Here is an 18,970-nt window from a genome sequence, read left to right as displayed (position 1 = left end):
GTACCAGCTGCTGAGGTGGAAAGGGGGCCTATTATGGGCTCAACTGTGTCCCCCAGAAGTTAATATGGTAAAGTCCTAGCCCCTAGTACTTCACAATGTGTATCTGGAGTAGGATCTTTAAAGAGGAAATTAAGTTAAGATGAGGTCATTTGAGTAGTGGCAAATCCAATCTAATCAGTGTCCTCATAAGAAGAGGAAATTTGGACACAGAGGGTGACAGATGAAAGACCATGTGAAGACACAAGAAGAAGATGATGACCTACAAGCCAAGAAGAGAAGACTTAGAAGAAACCAACCCTGCTGACAACTTGATCTCAGACTTGTAGCCTCCAGAAACTAAATTCCTATTGTGTAAGCCTCCCTTGGTCTGTGGAGTGTTGTTATGGCAGCCTGAGCAGATTAATGGAGAAGGGACAATATAGTTGGACATGGAGATGAGGCTTTATGAATAGGTTTTATGCATAGCAGAAAGGTCAGAATAGAGGCAGGCATGATACATATTCCAAGATCATATAATTCTGAGTGAGCCTGATAAGGAAAAGGGGGCCAAAGGAGTTGCATGGGCAGGCTCCCTGATGAGCCTGTCTTTTCTAGGACATGCACAAAATACAGAGAAGGGCATATAATCAAGGGAAAGTATCTAACAGACACAAACAAGTCAGAAACCTCAGGAAGATTAAAGAGCATGGTGAAGTGAGGCTTTGAAAAATTAAGTGGGCAAATAATGAGAGCTTCCTAAATTAGAGCTGATGCCCAAAGACCAGGGGAGGCCAGGACCTGGGCTGATCTTATGCTCTAATATTCTCAAACAATAGCTGCAAGGAGAACCTTCCATTCTTTTTCTGCTTCAGTCTTTGTCAGCAAGAAGGAGATTCTGAATGAAGAGACAGGAATGAGGCTTGGTAAGAAGGAATTGACATGCAAGGGAGGGGAAGGATGATAAAAGAGCACATGGCTGCTCTTAGTGAGTTCAAGTATCCTGACCTCAATAAATCACATCTCAAGGTAACTGCAGAACTTGCAAATGAGTGTCAGAATTGCTGACGCCAACTTCTGAGAGAGCACAGAGAATGGAAGAAGTAGACAAGGAGACGGGCATATGCTGGCCTAGTTTGCACCAAAAGGAAGAAAGAGACATCTACAAACTACAAAATGGACAGTTGGAAATTAATCTCAGGGGAAAATCCTCCAATGGAAGAACCATGAACATTTATGAAGGAGAAATTTGATTATTAGAAGTATAGACATATATGGGAAAAATAAAGAATTGCAGAATTTCAGAATTAAAAGGGGTCTTTCAGGTAACTCGGCCTCCAAATCCACCAAATGTTATTTAAATTCTCACAGGTTTCTGATCCAACTCACATTTGAACACCTCCAATGGTCAAAAACTCATTACCTTTTAAGGCAGCTCATTTACATAATCATATTGGACATAACCACAGAAATCCATCTGGGGCAAGTTGTAAGGTCAGTGTATTAGTATTCAGCATGGTGTAACTTGAAGATAAGATAGAGAACTATAGGCTGGATGATTGTACACTTAGTTAAATTTGTAACTAGTTGAAATAGCCTTTACATAGAGAACATTAACTCATGGATTTGTGAGAAGGATATTAAACATGTTAAACAATAATAATTTTCATTTCATCGGGAAGAACTCAAGAAATTTGGTTCAAACTGGAACAGGTTGGCCCTAAATCTGTCAGAACCAGCTGGCAGCCCTGAAAGTAGGCCACTTTAGCAACAGCCTTGTAAAGGAATTTCCTAGATCAGAGGAGGCCTCTTCCAAGGGAGAACCAATTCCTTGGGATCTTAGATGTAGGCTTGAATTTCTAGGAAAGTCCTGGTGACTCCTGAGGAGAAAGGCTGGGGCATGCAGGGAAGAATGGCAGTGAGAATCTTGCTGCCTATGTTCTGACCAACCCAGTCTCGGCTCCAAACATGGACCCCATCTCTCATGATGCCTACAATTGGAAGAGGGGCTGATTAAACAAATCAAAGCATAGAGATGCTTAATAAATGGCTCCCAGTTAATGTAATACTGGCTGAGGACAGGGAGAGGCATAAACTCCAAAGGCTCTTTGTTTGTTTTCCTAGAACTGTATTTTCAACTTACATTTTCTTTTTATGATTATTCTTATTAACCTCCTCTGTACATATAAGCAGGTTAGGGTGGGGCTGTTGTTCTATGAAATGAAATTAAAGATGACACACAAGATAGAAAAATTAGGCAGAGACATCCATAAAATTAGAGATAGTGGTAATGAGACTTCAAAGTCCCTGGAAGGCAGGCTGCTGAGTTCCCTGGGTCTATGGGATCATTCAGTGACTACTGGAGGAAGGATAAATTGCTTCACTTCCCACCCCCAGCACACTGCTCACCTCTAACTCCTGCCCTAAATCTTTTAATAATCTGTCAATCCTTTAAATGACTTCTGCATTTGGTCTTCCTCATTACCTGATCCAGAAGCAGGATAACTTACCCTAGAAGCCTGTATATTTCTATAAGTATTACTACTTTCATGTCACTTGAAACACACTGTACTTCTTAGTAGTTATCTTTATGTCTACCTCATCTCCCCCACTAGAAGTTGTTATGGACTCGATGTATCCCTCCTTAATTTATATGTGGAAGCTGCACCCACTGTGATAGTATTAGGAGATGGGGCCTTTGGAAGGTAATTAGACTTACATGAGGTCATGAGGATGGGGCCCCAAGATGATAGCAGCGGCCTTTTAAGAGGATAAAGCGATACCAGACCTCTCTCTCTCTCCACCAGGTGAGGATAACAAGAAAGCAGCTGTCTACAAGCTGGGAAGAGGGCTCCTGCCAGAACCCAACCAGACTGGTATCCTGATCTTGGACCTTCCAGCCTCTAGAACTATGACAAATTTTTGTTGTTTACGGTATTTTGTTATAGCAGCCAAAGTTGACTAATAAGACAGTAATGCATTCACAAGCAAATACTGTTTAAACTATTCTGTATTTCTTTTGACACATAAACAAAGTGGGGATGAGAGAAATTCAGAGAATAGCCTCCTATTATTTAGAACCTTTTAGAAATGTCTGTGAATATTTACGTGTAAAACTACAGCTAAAACAAGAATCAGCACCTATTACATCTTTTCAAATATCTAGTCCAGCTCCATATAGAAAATAGATTGGGGAAGTATATGTCATTTATATGACTGGATTCCTTCACTTAATTTATGAACTTTAAGCTTCTTCTTCCTTTCTTCTTCTTCTCCTCTTCCTCTTCCTCCTCCTCTGCCACTTCTTTTTCCTTCTTCTTCTTTTTCCATTAAGTTATGGGTCATAAACAGAAAAAGAGGAAAGGATCTGGGCTTTGAGGCCAGATAAAACTGGGCTGGAATCCTGATGCTGGAACTTAGCTGTGTGACCCTGGGCAGGTTACCTGAACTCCCTAAGACTAAGCTTCTTCACAGACAAAGTGGGGAATCAAGGAATCCATCACATCTGGCTGTTATGAGAATTAAACAAAATAGATGTATAAAAGATTTAGAATAGTATCTATCACACAGCTGGTGCTCAAAAAATGTTATCATGATGTGTCCATGTGTGGAGAGATAGCAAATGTCCAAGGCTCAAAATTCCATTCAAATGACCTCAGTGTAACAAATAATCCAGTCAAGAAATGGGCAGAAGACATGAACAGACATTTCTCCAAAGAAGACATACAAATGGCCAACAGACACATGAAAAAATGCTCAACATCACTCAGCATCAGGGAAATGCAAACCAAGCCACAATGAAACACCACCTCATGCCAGTCAGAATGACTAAAATTAACAAGTCAGGAAACAACAGATGTTGGTCAAAATGTGGAGAAAGGGGAGCCCTCTTATACTGCTGGTGGGAATGCAAGCAGGTGCAGCCACTCTGGAAAACAGTACGGAGGTTCCTCAAAAAGTTAAAAATAGAGCTACCCTATGACCCAATTGCACTACTAGGGATTTACCCAAAGGAAACAAACATAGTGATCCAAAGGGGCACCTGCACCACCATGTTTAGAGCAGCAATGTCCACAATAGCCAATGTCTATATATAGACAATGGAATATTACTCAGCCATTAAATATGAAATCTTAACCATTTGTAACAACATGGATGGAACTAGAGGGTATTATGCTAAGTGAAATAAGTCAATCTGAGAAAGACAATTATCCTATGATTTCACTCATATGTGGAATTTAAGAAACAAAAGAGGATCATAGGGGATGAGAGAGAAAAATAAAATAAGATGAAATCAGAGAGGGAGACAAACTATAAGAGACTCTGAACTCTAGGAAATAAACTAAGGGTTTCTGGAGGGGTGGTGGGTAGGAGGATGGGAAAGCTGGACAATGAACATTAAGGAGGGCATGTGATGTAATGAGCACTGGATGTTATACGCAACCAATGAATCACTAAACTCTGCCTCTGAAACTAATAATGCAATATATGTTAATTAATTGAATTTAAATATATATATTTTAAAAATGACCTCAGTGTAAATAATTAAATCTACAGCAAAGAGAGCTTGTATTTATGAAGCTGAGAAAGGTGTCTTTCACAATGTGAAGTGGCAATAAACAACTGCCTTTAAATGATGCTGATTAACTAATTAACTAATTAATTAAAATAGCTAAATTGAAAATTATTGTTTGTCTGTAGCCAGAAGCCAAACAGACTGCCAAGTACCAATCAAGATCAACCACAGAACATTTTTTTAAGGGCACATCATACAGCAGAAAACCAGGTACAAGATTATTTTTTGACCTTGACTTCATAGAAGTGACATAAAAGCAATCCTGGATTTAGTAAAAGTGATTTCCTTATTTACTTTTAATATCTGAGAGGAAAGTACCTCAGAGATGATATTAATGATTTTTGAATTATGTGTATTTTACCTTAACATTTCCTCATCATTTTTTTCTTACAAGCATCACTAAACAGGTTTTAGAAATGGGCAGCTTGAGTTCAAGGCCATATTCTCAATACAGGAACACACCTGCATAAAATACATTGGGAAAGCAAAATCCTTATTACTTTACCATTTAGGTCAGCCCACTTATCTTGGAAAGGTTCATAAAATGCCTGTTTGAATATCTGTCTGCACATTTGTTTACTTCATCAATTCAGTTTGAACACAGCCAGAGAAGAAACTTATTCTCCACTCCATAAAAGTGTCTGATGTGTAACTCCCAACAGATTACAAAGCTTAATGACTACTAGAGTTTTGGGCAGACAAAGCAAAATCATTCAATTTGTATTTTAGAAGACAGGTTGCTTTTTTCTTGTCCAGCAGTTCTTTCCCTTCCCTTTTTGGGGGAGTTACTCTACTCTGCCTTCAGTGATCCTGGGGGATATGTTTGTATCCCCAGCTTCAAAGAGGATATGTGTCACGTAGGCTGATTATTCAGAGTCCTTTACCCCAGGCCATTGTAACAGATACAGGGATAGGCAGGTGATTCAGGCAAGGCCAATCAGAGCTTTCCTTGAGATTTGGACTATGGACATTATAAGAGTAAGGGATTCCTTCCTTTTCGATTATGTCAAGAAATACGTTTGGGACTTCCAGTGGCCATTTCTTTTCTTGCCCTTTGGAAAGTGCTTGCTTGAGAATAAAACTAACATAAAGAGAAAAACAGAGCTGAAAGACAAAGAGACAGAGCTCTTCCATTTTGTTTTTTGAGTTTCTGGATCCAGTGGTCCCTGAAATCCCAGTTTTTCATCTCCCTAAGTGAAAAAAAAAAAAATCTTGTTTGCTCTTTAAAATTGAGTTTCTGTTATGTGTAACTAAAAGAGACCTGATTACAATTGCTTAAGGAAAGGAGAAGCATGATAGTTTCATCTTACAATCACTGCTACCTTAATTTCCTAAATTCTCATTTTCTATCAGGAATAAACTCCAGGTCATTTGTTTCTACTCTTTTCTAAAATTCTTCCCCAAGCCCTTCAAATTTCAATTACTTCTATCACTAGCCACTAGCATCTTATAATAAAGACATACACATAGTTTAAATCAGTACATCTCCTTTGGGCATCTTTAAAACTAGGCTTTGTTCTTATCTGTACAGAATAGTTTAGATCAGTGAGTGTTACTTGGTATTAGGATATAAATTAGAATTACCTATTCCATTTTAAAGAAATTTACAATTGCTTAAGATCCCAATCTCAATGAGCTATTATTAAATTTCAGAGGTTGGAACCCTGAAATGTATTTTTAAAAGCTTTATGTTTCATATATGTATTCCTGGCTTAGCAATCACATGTAACTATTCTAGGCAGGTACCTTCTTTAAAGAAGAGGAATGGATTAGGTCAACTGGGTCCTAAATCTGCTTAATGAGCAAAATCATGGAGAGGTCTTTAAAAACGTAGATACTTAAATTCTTGGGTATTTTGATTTAATGGATCTTTTAGAAATTTTAATGGCTCCCCGGATGATTCTGATGGCCACTTTGACTTAAGAACTACTAGATTTAATGAGGGGCCAAGTCACCCTTAGTGAATCTGAGTTCACAGCCATTTTGTAGACACAGAGCAAAGAGCCTTTGGAGGATAAACACAAGCTGAGAATTCATGAAATTTGGAAGGCTTGGTACTGACCAGCATTTACTTGCACAAGGACATGTGTTCAGCATGGACAGACTCGGTGGAAAGAATGGGCCAAATCATACCATCCACAAAACAAAAACAGATCAGGTCATTTTAAAGAAAACATGAACTTAAAGCCACTAAAGTTTACAACTATAGGTTTCAGCATTCTGGTCTTTTCTCTGTGCATTTGTGAATGTGTTCAAGTATTGCTCCAACATCTCTATAAGGTATGTCCTAAATACAAAGTGCTATTTACAGGAGGAATTTGTCCTTCTATTACTGAAAACTTCAATGAGTACTCCCTAGACCAAATGGAAGTAAATGAGGGTAAAAGAGAGGATTACAGAGAAGCTTTTGTCTGAAGCTCTGAGCTTCTGAATTAGCCACAAAGAAATAGAGCAGAGGACCTTGACTCTTCAGTTTCTCAGGTTTAGTCAAGGGTTCTTAGAAAGGAAAACAGCATACACAATAAAAAGGTCAAGGAGACTGGGAGTTACCATTCCCAGGTAGACACTGGCAAAATAAGTAGAATGGTACTGATGTGCTATTAGGATCACTGCTGATTTCTTCATTAGCGCTTTCTCTCTTTATTGACTGTTATCAGTTTTTTCTGCCTCACACTTAGGCTGAAGGCGATAGAAATGCTCACTGTTTCCCTGCAAGGTGATGATGCATTTTAGCTCTGTAGCCACTGGACGCCCAAGCACATCAGTAAGGACTCCCACTGTTTTCCCAGTCACTATTTCAATCAATCTAGAAGAGCCCCTGCATATGCTACGAGCACTTTCATTTTATCTCAAACCTGGCTTAGCCCCTAATAGCCCAATTAAGGTCACAGCAAAGCCATTAGAAATCAATAATCATATGAAATAGTGGTCTGAACTTCTGCAGTTCTTTTTATAACCATGCCAATTTATCATTCTTCACCTTTTTATATGAAGACACGTGAATTAAAGCTTTCACTAGAGTGTGTTATGATCTGATAACACTCACCATATCTGAAAACAGATCCTACATGCATATGCTAATAAGACATTTAAAGCCTCCTTCCAGAACTCGTCAAGCCAAATGTGATCCCAACTGGCCTCACACAGCAGTGTGGCTTCATCAAAACCAGAGTTGAGGTTGAAGGACGTAGGAGCAGAGCACAAAAAGAGAAGCTGACCAGAAACCGACAGAATAAATGGTGTTGCTAATGTAGTGGTGATAGTCGTTTTGATACATTTCACTGATGTACTTTTTGCTTCCCTGCCATTCCCCCATTTCTCAAATTGATGGCACTTATTACTTACTTCAGGACTTGGTGGATACCATCTAGGAAGAAAGAAACTAGAGCTCAATTTTGAGTTTCAAGCTAAATGTTTTAATGTTCAGAGTGAGATAACAGTTTTGAAAGACTGGCTTTGCTGAAAATAAGAGGCTTTCTAAATTCCAAAAGAATTGCTTTACATATTAAAAGGCAAATTGAGAAGATGAGCATGCTTAACTATAAGCCTTAACGTAGAAGGCAAGAGGCTATGGTGAGGGGAAAATCCTTGACAAGAAGGGGAAGTAGAAAGTCCTGTTACTGGTGCACAAGACAAAGGAGAGGGTGTGGAGGTCAAGTGATCCCATGTAAGTGTCCTGGATCACCCTCTCTCAGGGCTGAAACCTCAAACCACAGGGGTTAGAGGGAATCAGAGAGAAGGGGAAGATGTTCCTTTGTCCAGGGAACAGCTCAGCAACATTTAAGTCCCCACATTCAGCCAGCACCAGGGCAGTACAATAAAAAAACAATGAGGAAAAATGTCTAGACAAATAGACTTGAGGACAGCCTCATACACCTCAGCAAAGTATGGAGTAAGCAGCCGAAAGGTCTCAGATCTCCAACGGAAACCAAAAAATCTCTAAGATGAAATGTGGACCCCCTCTCAGCAATTCCACTCTGAGGTATATACCCAGAGGAACTGAGAGCAGGGACTCAGGTACTCTTACACCTGTATTCATAGCAGCATTATTCATAATAGCGAAAAGGTAGAAACAACCCAAGTTGTTGACAGATGAGTGGACAGAGGAGTGGATAAATAAAATGCAGAACACATATACATACAATGGAATAATATTCAGTCATAAAAAGCAGTGAAATTCTGACACATGCTACAACATGGATGAACCGTGAAGACAGGTCAGGATGAGGTCAGCTGTATAAATTTTTTACTTTATTTATTTATTTTTTTTATGCACGCTCCAGTCTCCTACAGAACTGGTGTGTGAGTACTCTGGTCCTCAGTGTGACATAGTGATACAGTACGTATTACTAATTCTTTCTCTTTTAGCTTCCAGTACACATATTCTTTAAAAGATTTTTACCATCCTACACAACAAAAACAAAATAGTTGAGTTCATTCCTGTTTCTGAACTGCTGCCTCGAAATGCTACTCATTCTTCTTTTTATTAGTGGCCTACAAGATTTTCCATCTCTTTCTGATTTCACTACCTTCAGCTTGAGCCATCTCTACATGGGTACATAGTTTTTGCCTTACATTTTTTTAATATAAACTCTGAATAGAAATATAGAAAGAATGAGCTTTGAGTATTTCTCTCATCCATAAACTTAAAAAATAATTCTAAAAATACTCCCACCAAGTATGCCATGCCTTTGAGGTAACATCAGTGAAACAAGAAGCCATTAAAAACAAACAAACAAAATAGGTTCCATTGCTTTAGTCTGTGCAGGACATCAATTAAAGAGAGACACTTGCCTTTTCACATTTTTTTTTTTTTTAATTTCCCAAAAGGCAGAACTTAAATTGACTACCAATGGCAAGTTTAACCCTCTACTGAGAAAACTTAGTGAGCTAGAAAATTAAAACACAGCCAGACTAGGTGAAAAATGGGCTAAGTAATACATTTATGGTTGGATGTGAAGGTCTTTAGAGTGTGATTTCTTGCTATTTCAGAGTTTTCTGGGAATTCTCTCCCTCACCACTAAATGTGGTTAATTTATTTCTCAGTCTCATGATCTGTCTGTCATAGGAACCTCCAGGGGCAGCCATACACTGCAGTGCATCCCATATGCTGACAAAGCTTTGAAATAAAACTACCTTATCCTCAATCTGCTATCCCAGCATTTAGATTATATATTGCTTTGTTGAAGTTGAATATGGGTTACCACCTTCTGTGTTTATTATGAGTAATCTAAAGAAAATGTATGTTTTAAAGTCTATATACATTAAGAGCCACAATCAGTTCCAAACACCAACCAGTTGGTTTCCAAGAATCACTCTCACTAAAATTAGTGATAACAGATCAAAAATACTGCATTTGTATAACTCGAAGACTAATGTACAAACACAAATACAAATGCAGTTTTAAATATGATATTAGTCAGAGCTTTACCGCTGTTTGTGCTTCTAATTACAATATTTGTCATCTTAATCTTTGCATTAGGCTGCTAGTGCATCTTGGTTTGCTGTTATAAAATGTTTCTAGAAGAAAAAAAAAACTGGATGTGTGATCACAAAATCTGATAAACTACTTAGTAATGCTAAAAAGATGCCAATATAAAATTAATAATAGGTTTTCTTTTGGAAACAACACTAGTTTCCATTTATCATGTAGATTTAAGCTCTTATTGCATTGCTATTAATATACTGTGACAATTAATGCAAAACCACTGAAGAAACTAAACATCCCCTAAATTATAATTAGAAGTGAGAAATGAGTAGCAAGGCTTTATTTTCTGACCATTTATATTCTGACCAACATAAATAAGATCTTGACCACAGGTTCAAGAATTCAATGGACTAATTAAACCAAACTTTTAAAGAACCAAAATTCTCACTAAACAAGCACCATGTTCTAACACAGAACATGGCTTCATTGTCATTCATTGAGACGGCACACATAGAGAAAGGGCTGTGTGGACAATGTGTTGGCAAGTAAAGCTTTGGTACTTAGCAGAGTTGAAGCCCGCAGCCTTCCAAATATCTCCATCCTAAATCTATATGTCTCTGAGTAACTGGATAGTTAGCAAATCACTACTCTGCACTATGCCAAACCTCCAGAACCTCAAACTTACATTTCAATCTTGAAGACCCTGAACTGAGACTAAGAGAATGCTGGATGATACTTATCATCAATGAGAATGAATCATATCAGGTAAGTCATACTTATGGTGTGCTTTTGAGGAGGTTGCGTCCAAGAACAGAGACATTTACAGAAAAGATCTGACAGGCTAAATAAGAGAAATTCAGTCAATTCTCTTTGCTGGAACACAACAGCAATGCACTGCACAATCCATATTACCCTACTTCTTTCCAACCAGTAGGAATGGATCCTGTGCAAGCTTTGGACAATTGTTGTGATTTTTAAAAAATATTTTATTTATTTATTCATGAAAGACACAGAGAGAGAGGCAGAGACATGGGCGTAGGGAGAAGTAGGCTCCCTGTGGGGAGCACAACACGGAACTCAATCCCAGGACCCTGGGACCACACCCGGAACCAAAAGCAGACACTCAACCACTGAGCACCTGGGTATCCCAGTTGTGAATCTGAACAAAGCATCTCTGCCTTGCATTTACGCAAGGCTATACACATTTCAGGGAACAGAAAGGACACACTTGCAGTCTGCAACAGAGACTGGAGTAGAACCTACGTTTACCAACTTAGAGAACAATGCTGCTTCTCCACTGTAGGGCATAATTATAAAAACATGCTACAATAAATGAAAAAAAAAAAAACCCCACCATACTCTATGGGGAAAAGCTAAAGTAATTGGATTTATATAATCAGCAGGAAATATTTTTCAATTTTGACAAGGATTTTTTTCTCTGGATTTGCTGACATCAGAACAATTTTTTTTTAAATGGGCCATATTTCTTTTCTTAAATTTTAATATGATAAATGATTTTAGTGTCATTTATATTATAAATCAATTTCAAATGTGTGGGCCAATTTAACAAAAAAAAAAGACTAATTTGCCTTATGTTAGATAAATCATTAGGTCATAAATGGTGTTCTTTTCTTTTTTAGATTTTATTTATTTATTCATGAGGGACACAGAGAGAGACAGGTAGAGGGAGAAGCAGGCTCCATGAAGGGAGCCCGACATGGGACTCAATCCCAGGTCTCCAGGATCACACCCTGGGTTGAAGGCAGTGCTAAGCCACTGAGCCACTTGGGTTGCCCTATAAATGGTGTTCTTAAAACACAAGATGAGGCTACAAGTAAAAATATATATTACTCATTAGTTAAATAATAATGGCAGGAAATTCTTTTCAAATAATGACATTGAAAATAACACTGACACACAGTTGTTCAATTATGTGACAAAACCTCACATATGACTCATTTTGATTTTAGGTTATATAACTAAATTTGTTGGAATTTATAACTGATTGACTCATGTTATATATAAATTATGAATGGCATTTTGTTTATTGTTCTTTGCAATTCCAAGGGGAAGGGCTATTTTAATATTAACTAAAAACAGTGAATAATTATTAAGTGCTTACTATATGCCAAGCACAATACTAAGCCCTTTGGCAAGCATTATATTTGATTTTCATTATCATCCTAAGAAGTGGTTACTTTATGTAGGCCAAATTTAAAGATGAGCGATTGAATTTTGTGAGTTTCAACAATTTCCAAAGATCATTCACTTAAGACCAGCAGTGAGAAGGACTCAAATTTAGTTTATCTGAGTCCAAAGCCAGAACTCTTAAACTCTGGGTTATATTTTAGTCTTCTCCATAGAGGATAAAACTCAGAGGTGCAATTAAGTGCTTCTATTTTGTGTCTCCCTCTTCCCTGAACCACTGTTTATCAATGTGTCCTCCATACCTTAGGTCAGTGGTTCACAAATGTTAGTGAGCAAAAATCCTCCTGAGAACCTTATTTAAATCAGAGTTCAAGACTTTGAATTACATGTGAAGGTTTAACAAAAAGCATCCATCTTTCCTCCCTCCAGAGACATCACTTAAATGACAGTAAAGGAATTTAAAATGTATAAAGTCATAACTTGAGCAAGCAGGAGAGGGGCCTTCAGTGAACAGGGAATATGAACACATTTCTGGAGAAGAGAAATTACATGGAGGAGTAGCTACTATGATAGCAGGTCAGAGGAGGCTTTTAGCATGCAGAAGATATGGAACCTTGGTTTCCCCCTTCTTCCATATAAAGAATGTCTGATAGCTATGCATTTACCCATCCCAGGCAATATTTCTTCTGAAGAAAAACTGAAAATGGGAGTGGGAAGGAATCTATAATCTAGGATATCGGGTTTTTAATGAAATAGTCAACTCTTAAACACTTCAAATAAAAACCCTCCAATTAACACACTCAATCTACATAAAGAGAGCTCACAATTAGCTTTCTAATGCCTTTTTCTAAATATACTTGGACATTCAAAGAGGTCTCCAATATTAGAACACAATAAAGGAAAAATTATTTGAGGAAAGATAATTAAGGAAGAGAATTAAAAAGGAGTTAAGAAAAAAGAAAACCTCTAATTCCACACTCAGAGAGATTTGAGAAAATATTATCTCCAAAAAGGGGGCAAAGAAAAAGACAGTGGTCTTGGGAATTAAACATAAATCTCTATGTATTCCCAATTTTAAAAAAATTAAGGAGACAATCAAAGAAATCTCCTAAAATAAAAAGATAAAGATATAAAAAATTCAAGAGATGATATAGGAGATATAAAGAATCAGGTCAAGCATCTGGATAATAGAATTCCAGAAATAGGTATAAGATAAAATGGAGAGGAAGAAATTCACAAAGAAACAATATAGAAAAATATCTCAGAGCTAAACAGTATGAGTCTCCAAGTTGAAATGCCCGTGAGTGAAGAGAGGGGAGGATCCACAGCAAGTGGCATCCCTGTGAAATTCCAGAATCCTGGTCAAAAGATAAAATAACAAGACACTTTCTCGGGGAAAGGGGTGGAGGTTACTGAAATGGAATGAGAATCAGGTAGCATCAGAATCCTTAACAACAGCAGATGCTTAAAAGACAATGAAGAATCCTTTAGATATAATTATGAAAAATTGCTCTTACCATGTAATACCAGCCAGAGCCAAACTTATCAACTTGAAGGTGAAATCAAGAGGTTTTTCAGCCATGGGAGGAGCTCTGGAAATTTACCTTCTTTCTGAGAAAGAGTGAACCACAGAAGAGGATGAAAAAGATATAAGATCCAAAATTTCTGGGATGACGTGCAGCAGAGACTGGAGAGGAGTAACCCTGATCAGGGCTAAAAGACAGTAGGATCCAGTAAAGGAAAAAGGACTTGAAAAATGCCCAATATGATGAAGCCTTTGGGGAAAAGTAGGGATACAATAATGGGAAAAGAGAACAGGAAAGAAAAAAGAGGAATTAGAAACTCCAGGAAAGCCAAAGGTCATACAGGAAAGGAAATGTTACCATAGTACACTACTGTGTGGACCATATATACACAAGATTGCTGTTTTGAATACACTGTCGCTACTTTGTAAGCATAATGATCAATTTTTAAAAAGGGTAATATTACTATGTTGGTATGTAAGATAGGCGGGTGTTAAAAATTCTAAGTCCTCACCTATCATAACAAGAAGGAAGTAGATGTTTAAATTTTTAAATGTCTAAAAATTTTTTAAAAAGGAAATAGCAGGAAAGGCATATTATTTAGAGAAACTAAGGTAACCGCCAGAAGAAGCAGCTATAACAGTTTAAAATAGATAACGTGGGAAGTGGGACTGGGTGGTAGTGGGGTGGGATATGGTGCAATAGGAAGGAATTATAAAATCTTGATACTATTCCATTTTTAAAATATGTACATGGCACATGTTTAAGTAGGTACGTGTATGTGCATACTTCTTTTTAAGAGACTTGTGTAGTTACTGTGCTTAACTCCTATCCAAGAGTGTAGAGCTTACTGTCATTGTTTAAAGTAGACTTCAGCTTCTTGATGCAAGATTTATGTTTTCATACCTACTGTGCCACAGAAGAAACATAAATGCCAGTTGGAAATAAAACTCTGTTGATAAGATTTATTACAGGTTGCTGTTTCTCTGAAAATTTAAGTTCTAACCTCTATCGGAAGAGAGAAGAGAGAAGCAATTTGCCTTTTTCACCTGGTCTTAGATTTCCTTAGCTTTCACTGCATAATATATTATGCACCAATTAAGTTATCTTTAATTAAATGAATATTCCTGCCTAAATGATCTCATCTTGAGTAAGCAGCTGAGTACTGGGAATCTGATTGTTCAGACACGGAAGGGACAGAGTTCATTTTAAGTGCTTTACATTAGGTAAACTATACTTCCTCAATTGCTCAGAACTGGTAAATATAATTATTCCCGCTGCAATAAAAAGTTAAATAGGCTAGATATTGGCTAGAGAAATCAACAATGAGGCCTGCTAATCATTGCTATTACAATCTTCTGCTTTATTTGTATATGTGTCTCATAACAGTCAAAGCTGAGTGGCAAGCTAAAGCTTTGAGAATAACTCTGACTAGCCTAGGAGATTTTAGTAGGAAGGAAATGTTAATGGAAAGCATGTTCTCTCTCTGGGCCTAGATATTCCAGGGGGAAGGAGGCTGTGGAAAAAAAAAAAAAAGCTGATAAGTCATCTGATTCCTTTCTCTTCCCCCACCCACCTCATGTTGAAAGAAAAACTGTTTTACTGATGAAAAGAGGCAAAAAGCTTCCTTGATGTCCTTGGTCATTCTCAAGATAGGTTCTGAACTTCATGTGAAGGCTTTAGATCAGATCTGTCCTGCAAGGAGAATTTAATGTTACCTTGACATGATAGGGAAATTGTCACAAACAGAATGAGTAGAATCAAAGGAAGAGTTATATGTGATGCAATGATGCATATATAATTATATAATTAATATTGTACAATATCTACAAATATTAAATGGCCTCTAGTATACATGATAAATAACCACATATAAAGGCTTCATGTTCATGTACTTGAAATCATGGCTAACCTTCTCAAATGAATCCATTTCATGTCATCTTTTTATCCTCTTATCTGTCTCAATTTGACTTAGGGAGTCAAAATTGTTTCTTGAATATTTAACAACTTTTGGTCACGTTAGTACATTTATGACTTTGCCATATACTATATATCTACTGCTAACTGAATATGTTTCTTTTAATTGATTTACTTTTAAACTGAAATACTAGAGGCCTTGTTCTATGAGAAAAATAATGAAATTGGTTTTTATTTAGTGATATTTGTATCACTCCTCTATAAACTCTACAAAGTATGGTAAAAGAGTAATGTTTGCAATTAAGGCCAAACCAACCTGTTTTTAAACGCTAGCCCCAGAACTTACCGACAATGTTCCATAACTCAAGTTAGTTTTTCTGAGTCTCAGTTTCCTAAGGTATACAAAACAAATAAAGATATTTTCCTTGTAAGATGGCAGGGGGTTGAATAAGATAGTATCCAGAGAATACTTAACACATGGCAGGTGTTTACTCACTAAAGATCATTTTCAATGGTGTATTTTCCCTTTGCATATGATTTTCTCCAATCGTCCTGAAGGAGATAACAAAAAGAAAGTTTCTCTGAATAAATATCGTTTCCCTCACCTTTCCTTCTCCTGAGAAGTGCCAAATGCACTGCCAGCAGATGCTTTTTTACTGGCAAAGATCAGACTCTGTTTGCCAAGTTGAAGAAGGATTAAAGTGGAGAAAGATTTGTAACTAAGGTTAAGGACCTTGAGATACCTTGGATTATCCAGGGGAGCCCAACCTAGTCACATGAATCCTTCAAATCAGAGAAGCCTTCCCAGAGTGAAGAGAGAAGGAGACGAGACAGGACAATGGAAAAAATGGTCAAAGAGATGCAAAAGTGCTGGCTTTAAAGATGGAGGACGGGGGCGGGAGGGGGGGGGGGGACAAGGCAAGGAATGTGAGAGGTCTCTAGAAGATAAAAGGCAAGGAACTATATTCTCCCCTAAGGCCTCCAGAGCTGTCCAATACTAAATATCTGTCATTTCAAAACACCAAGTGTGTAGCACTCCATTGCACCATAAACGAAGAAAACCATTAAGAAGTTGTAAGAAATGAAATTGTTTGGGTCACACCCAGGACATACTAAACCAGATGCTCCAGGAGTGGTGCTCAGCATTCTGTGCTTTAGCAAGCCCTCCAGGTGCTTCTCCTGCTGAAGTCTGCACACCTGCCTGCCTCCACTTCCTCACCTCCAGTTTGTCGTTCTAGTATAATCTGAACTCATCCCCCATCACTCACTATACCTACCCTCAAGTCATCCTTCAAACAAATACTAATGACTCCCAGTCTCTACCTCCAGCACCAGCCTCTCCTGTGCTCCAGTTCTAAATTCCAAATTGCCTTCTATGTATCTACCGCTGTTCCCAGGGGGGCCTGAGATTCAACCTGTCCCCCTGTCCCAGCCCACTTTTACCCCAACAAACCTGCTCCTTCTCTTACACATCTCCTCTTATGCCCTGATCAGCCATCGCATGGCTGAGTCATCTTTGATCCTCTTTCACCCTTATGTTTCACAAACAAGTGCTCACTAATCATTTCTATTTTTAAAATATCTTTAACTTTATCCCTTTTGCTCTTTTTCCTGTCAATGCCTATAAGCTCTACTTCAGTGTTTCTCAAAGTGTAATTTCAAGCAGTAGGAATCATGTATGGTACTTGTCAAAATCACCAAAATCACCAGAATCACCCATGGAACTTGTCAAAATTCCTGGAATCCAATCAAGATTTACCTGAATTAGACTGTTGTGGGGCCAGGGGTCTGAGAATTCACATTTTAAGTAAATAACCTAGGTGGTTTTTATGCTACCAAATTTTAAGGACTACTGCCCTAGGTTGGTTTTCACTGTGGACTTGAACTCTATTCCTTGGCCTGCATAATAGTCTTTCTCCTGCTGCAAAACAAATTAGTGACTTAAAACAATATACATATATGATCCCCGACTTTCTGTGGGTCAAAAGCCCAGATACGGCTGGGCTGGCTTCTCTACTCAGGGTCTCTCAAGGCTGCAGTTAAGGTGTTGGCTGGGCTGTGTTCTCGTGTGGAGGCTCAACTAGGGCAGATCTACTTCCAAGCTCCTTTAGGTTCCTGCCAGGATTCATTTCCTTGTGATGTATGATCGAGGATACTGGCTTCTCACTGACCAAAGGCTGGAGCTTGCCTTCAGGTTTTAGAGGTCCTGCAATTCTCTGCTACTTGCTTTTCAAGCACTGATAAAAAGAGGAAATTCTGTCTTTCTCCTTTAGATAAATGCCCTACTGATATCAAATAAAGGAGATCTTTCTTTTTGAAGATGGTGTGAATCTAGATTTCAACTGAATTTCATGATAGTTAAATGATTTAAATATTGGAGAAAGCTAAATCCCAATGTTACAGAAAATATTATTTGCAAAGTCTGTGTATGAGACTCTAAGAGATGTTTTAAAGTGCACATTCTAGAACTCTATTACCAGATTTCTTTTTCAGTAAATCTTCATTTTTAACAAGCACCTAACCTAAGGATAATGATTTGGTAATCACTATGTTATAGGATGTAATGAAAATAAATGCATGTAGGTTAAAGTGTCTTATTTTAGATTGTAAACCAACTCTTTGAACAGAGTTTATAAAATTACACGCAAGAGGAAAAAAACCTTTCAATGACGCTAGTGATGATTTATCTACTTTCAAAATTATGCAATAATGAATAGTTCAAATCAACGGTATAATTTTACAAATCTAACATTCCATGGTGATAGATCATTACCCTAATATTTATGAAATTAATCTGAATTGTTACAGTAGAATTCCACTAAATTTAATTAGCTGAAAAATTTCAACCAGTTTTATGTAAATCATTCAATAAGGAACAAATTCCATCTTTCCTTTGCTCAACAGCAATATTTTAATTTCTACAGTTTTCCATTTCATATTCAGAGTGTATTTTTGATGGGAGCATGGCCTGAGTGATGCAACACAATGCAATATAAATCTATCAACCACCAAACATCAGAAAGAGAAAAAGTCTATAAAATCATGTTAAAAATTAATCTAGCCCTGTCTATCTTCTAGTATCTCTTAGCTTTTACAGAAAGCAAATTACAGATTATTGGAATATAAATTCATATTCTTAGTTTACTGTCCTGCACCAAAACATCCATAAGCAAGATTGATTGATTGATTGATTGATTGATTCTTGCTCTGCCTCCCTGGGAAGCTCTGTGTGGTCACATCTAGTAAGCATAGAAACTCGAGGCACAGGATTTTATGTCTTTCTTTTTGTATCCCTTTATCGACCTCTAGGATTTTTCCCCACAGTAAATCCAGTTAATTCATATAATACGGTGACCTTCCTCACCACTTCCATCCCAAATTATCTAGATTAGCTGAGTGATT

The 18,970-nt window shown here is 37.6% G+C and overlaps 1 protein-coding gene across 3 annotated transcripts in view; it reads right to left on the bottom strand.

Annotated features, from left to right (window-relative positions):
- Positions 1-18,970, bottom strand: part of SLC35F1 (solute carrier family 35 member F1) — a 389,817-nt gene that overhangs the window by 224,427 nt on the left and 146,420 nt on the right. The window contains exon 2 of one of the 3 annotated variants that reach the window (XM_077900939.1): positions 15,228-15,346. The exons of the other annotated variants lie outside the window; for them this stretch is intronic. Coding sequence (XP_077757065.1) covers positions 15,228-15,232 — 5 coding nt within the window. The 5' untranslated portion in view covers positions 15,233-15,346. The remainder of the gene's footprint in view (positions 1-15,227; positions 15,347-18,970) is intronic. 3 annotated transcript variants of the gene reach the window in all.

Source organism: Canis aureus, chromosome 1 (genome assembly GCF_053574225.1).
Source record: "Canis aureus isolate CA01 chromosome 1, VMU_Caureus_v.1.0, whole genome shotgun sequence".
Taxonomy (NCBI): Eukaryota; Metazoa; Chordata; class Mammalia; order Carnivora; family Canidae; genus Canis; species Canis aureus.
Note: the sequence above shows the minus strand (reverse complement) of the source record. Positions and strands in the feature narration are given on the sequence as shown.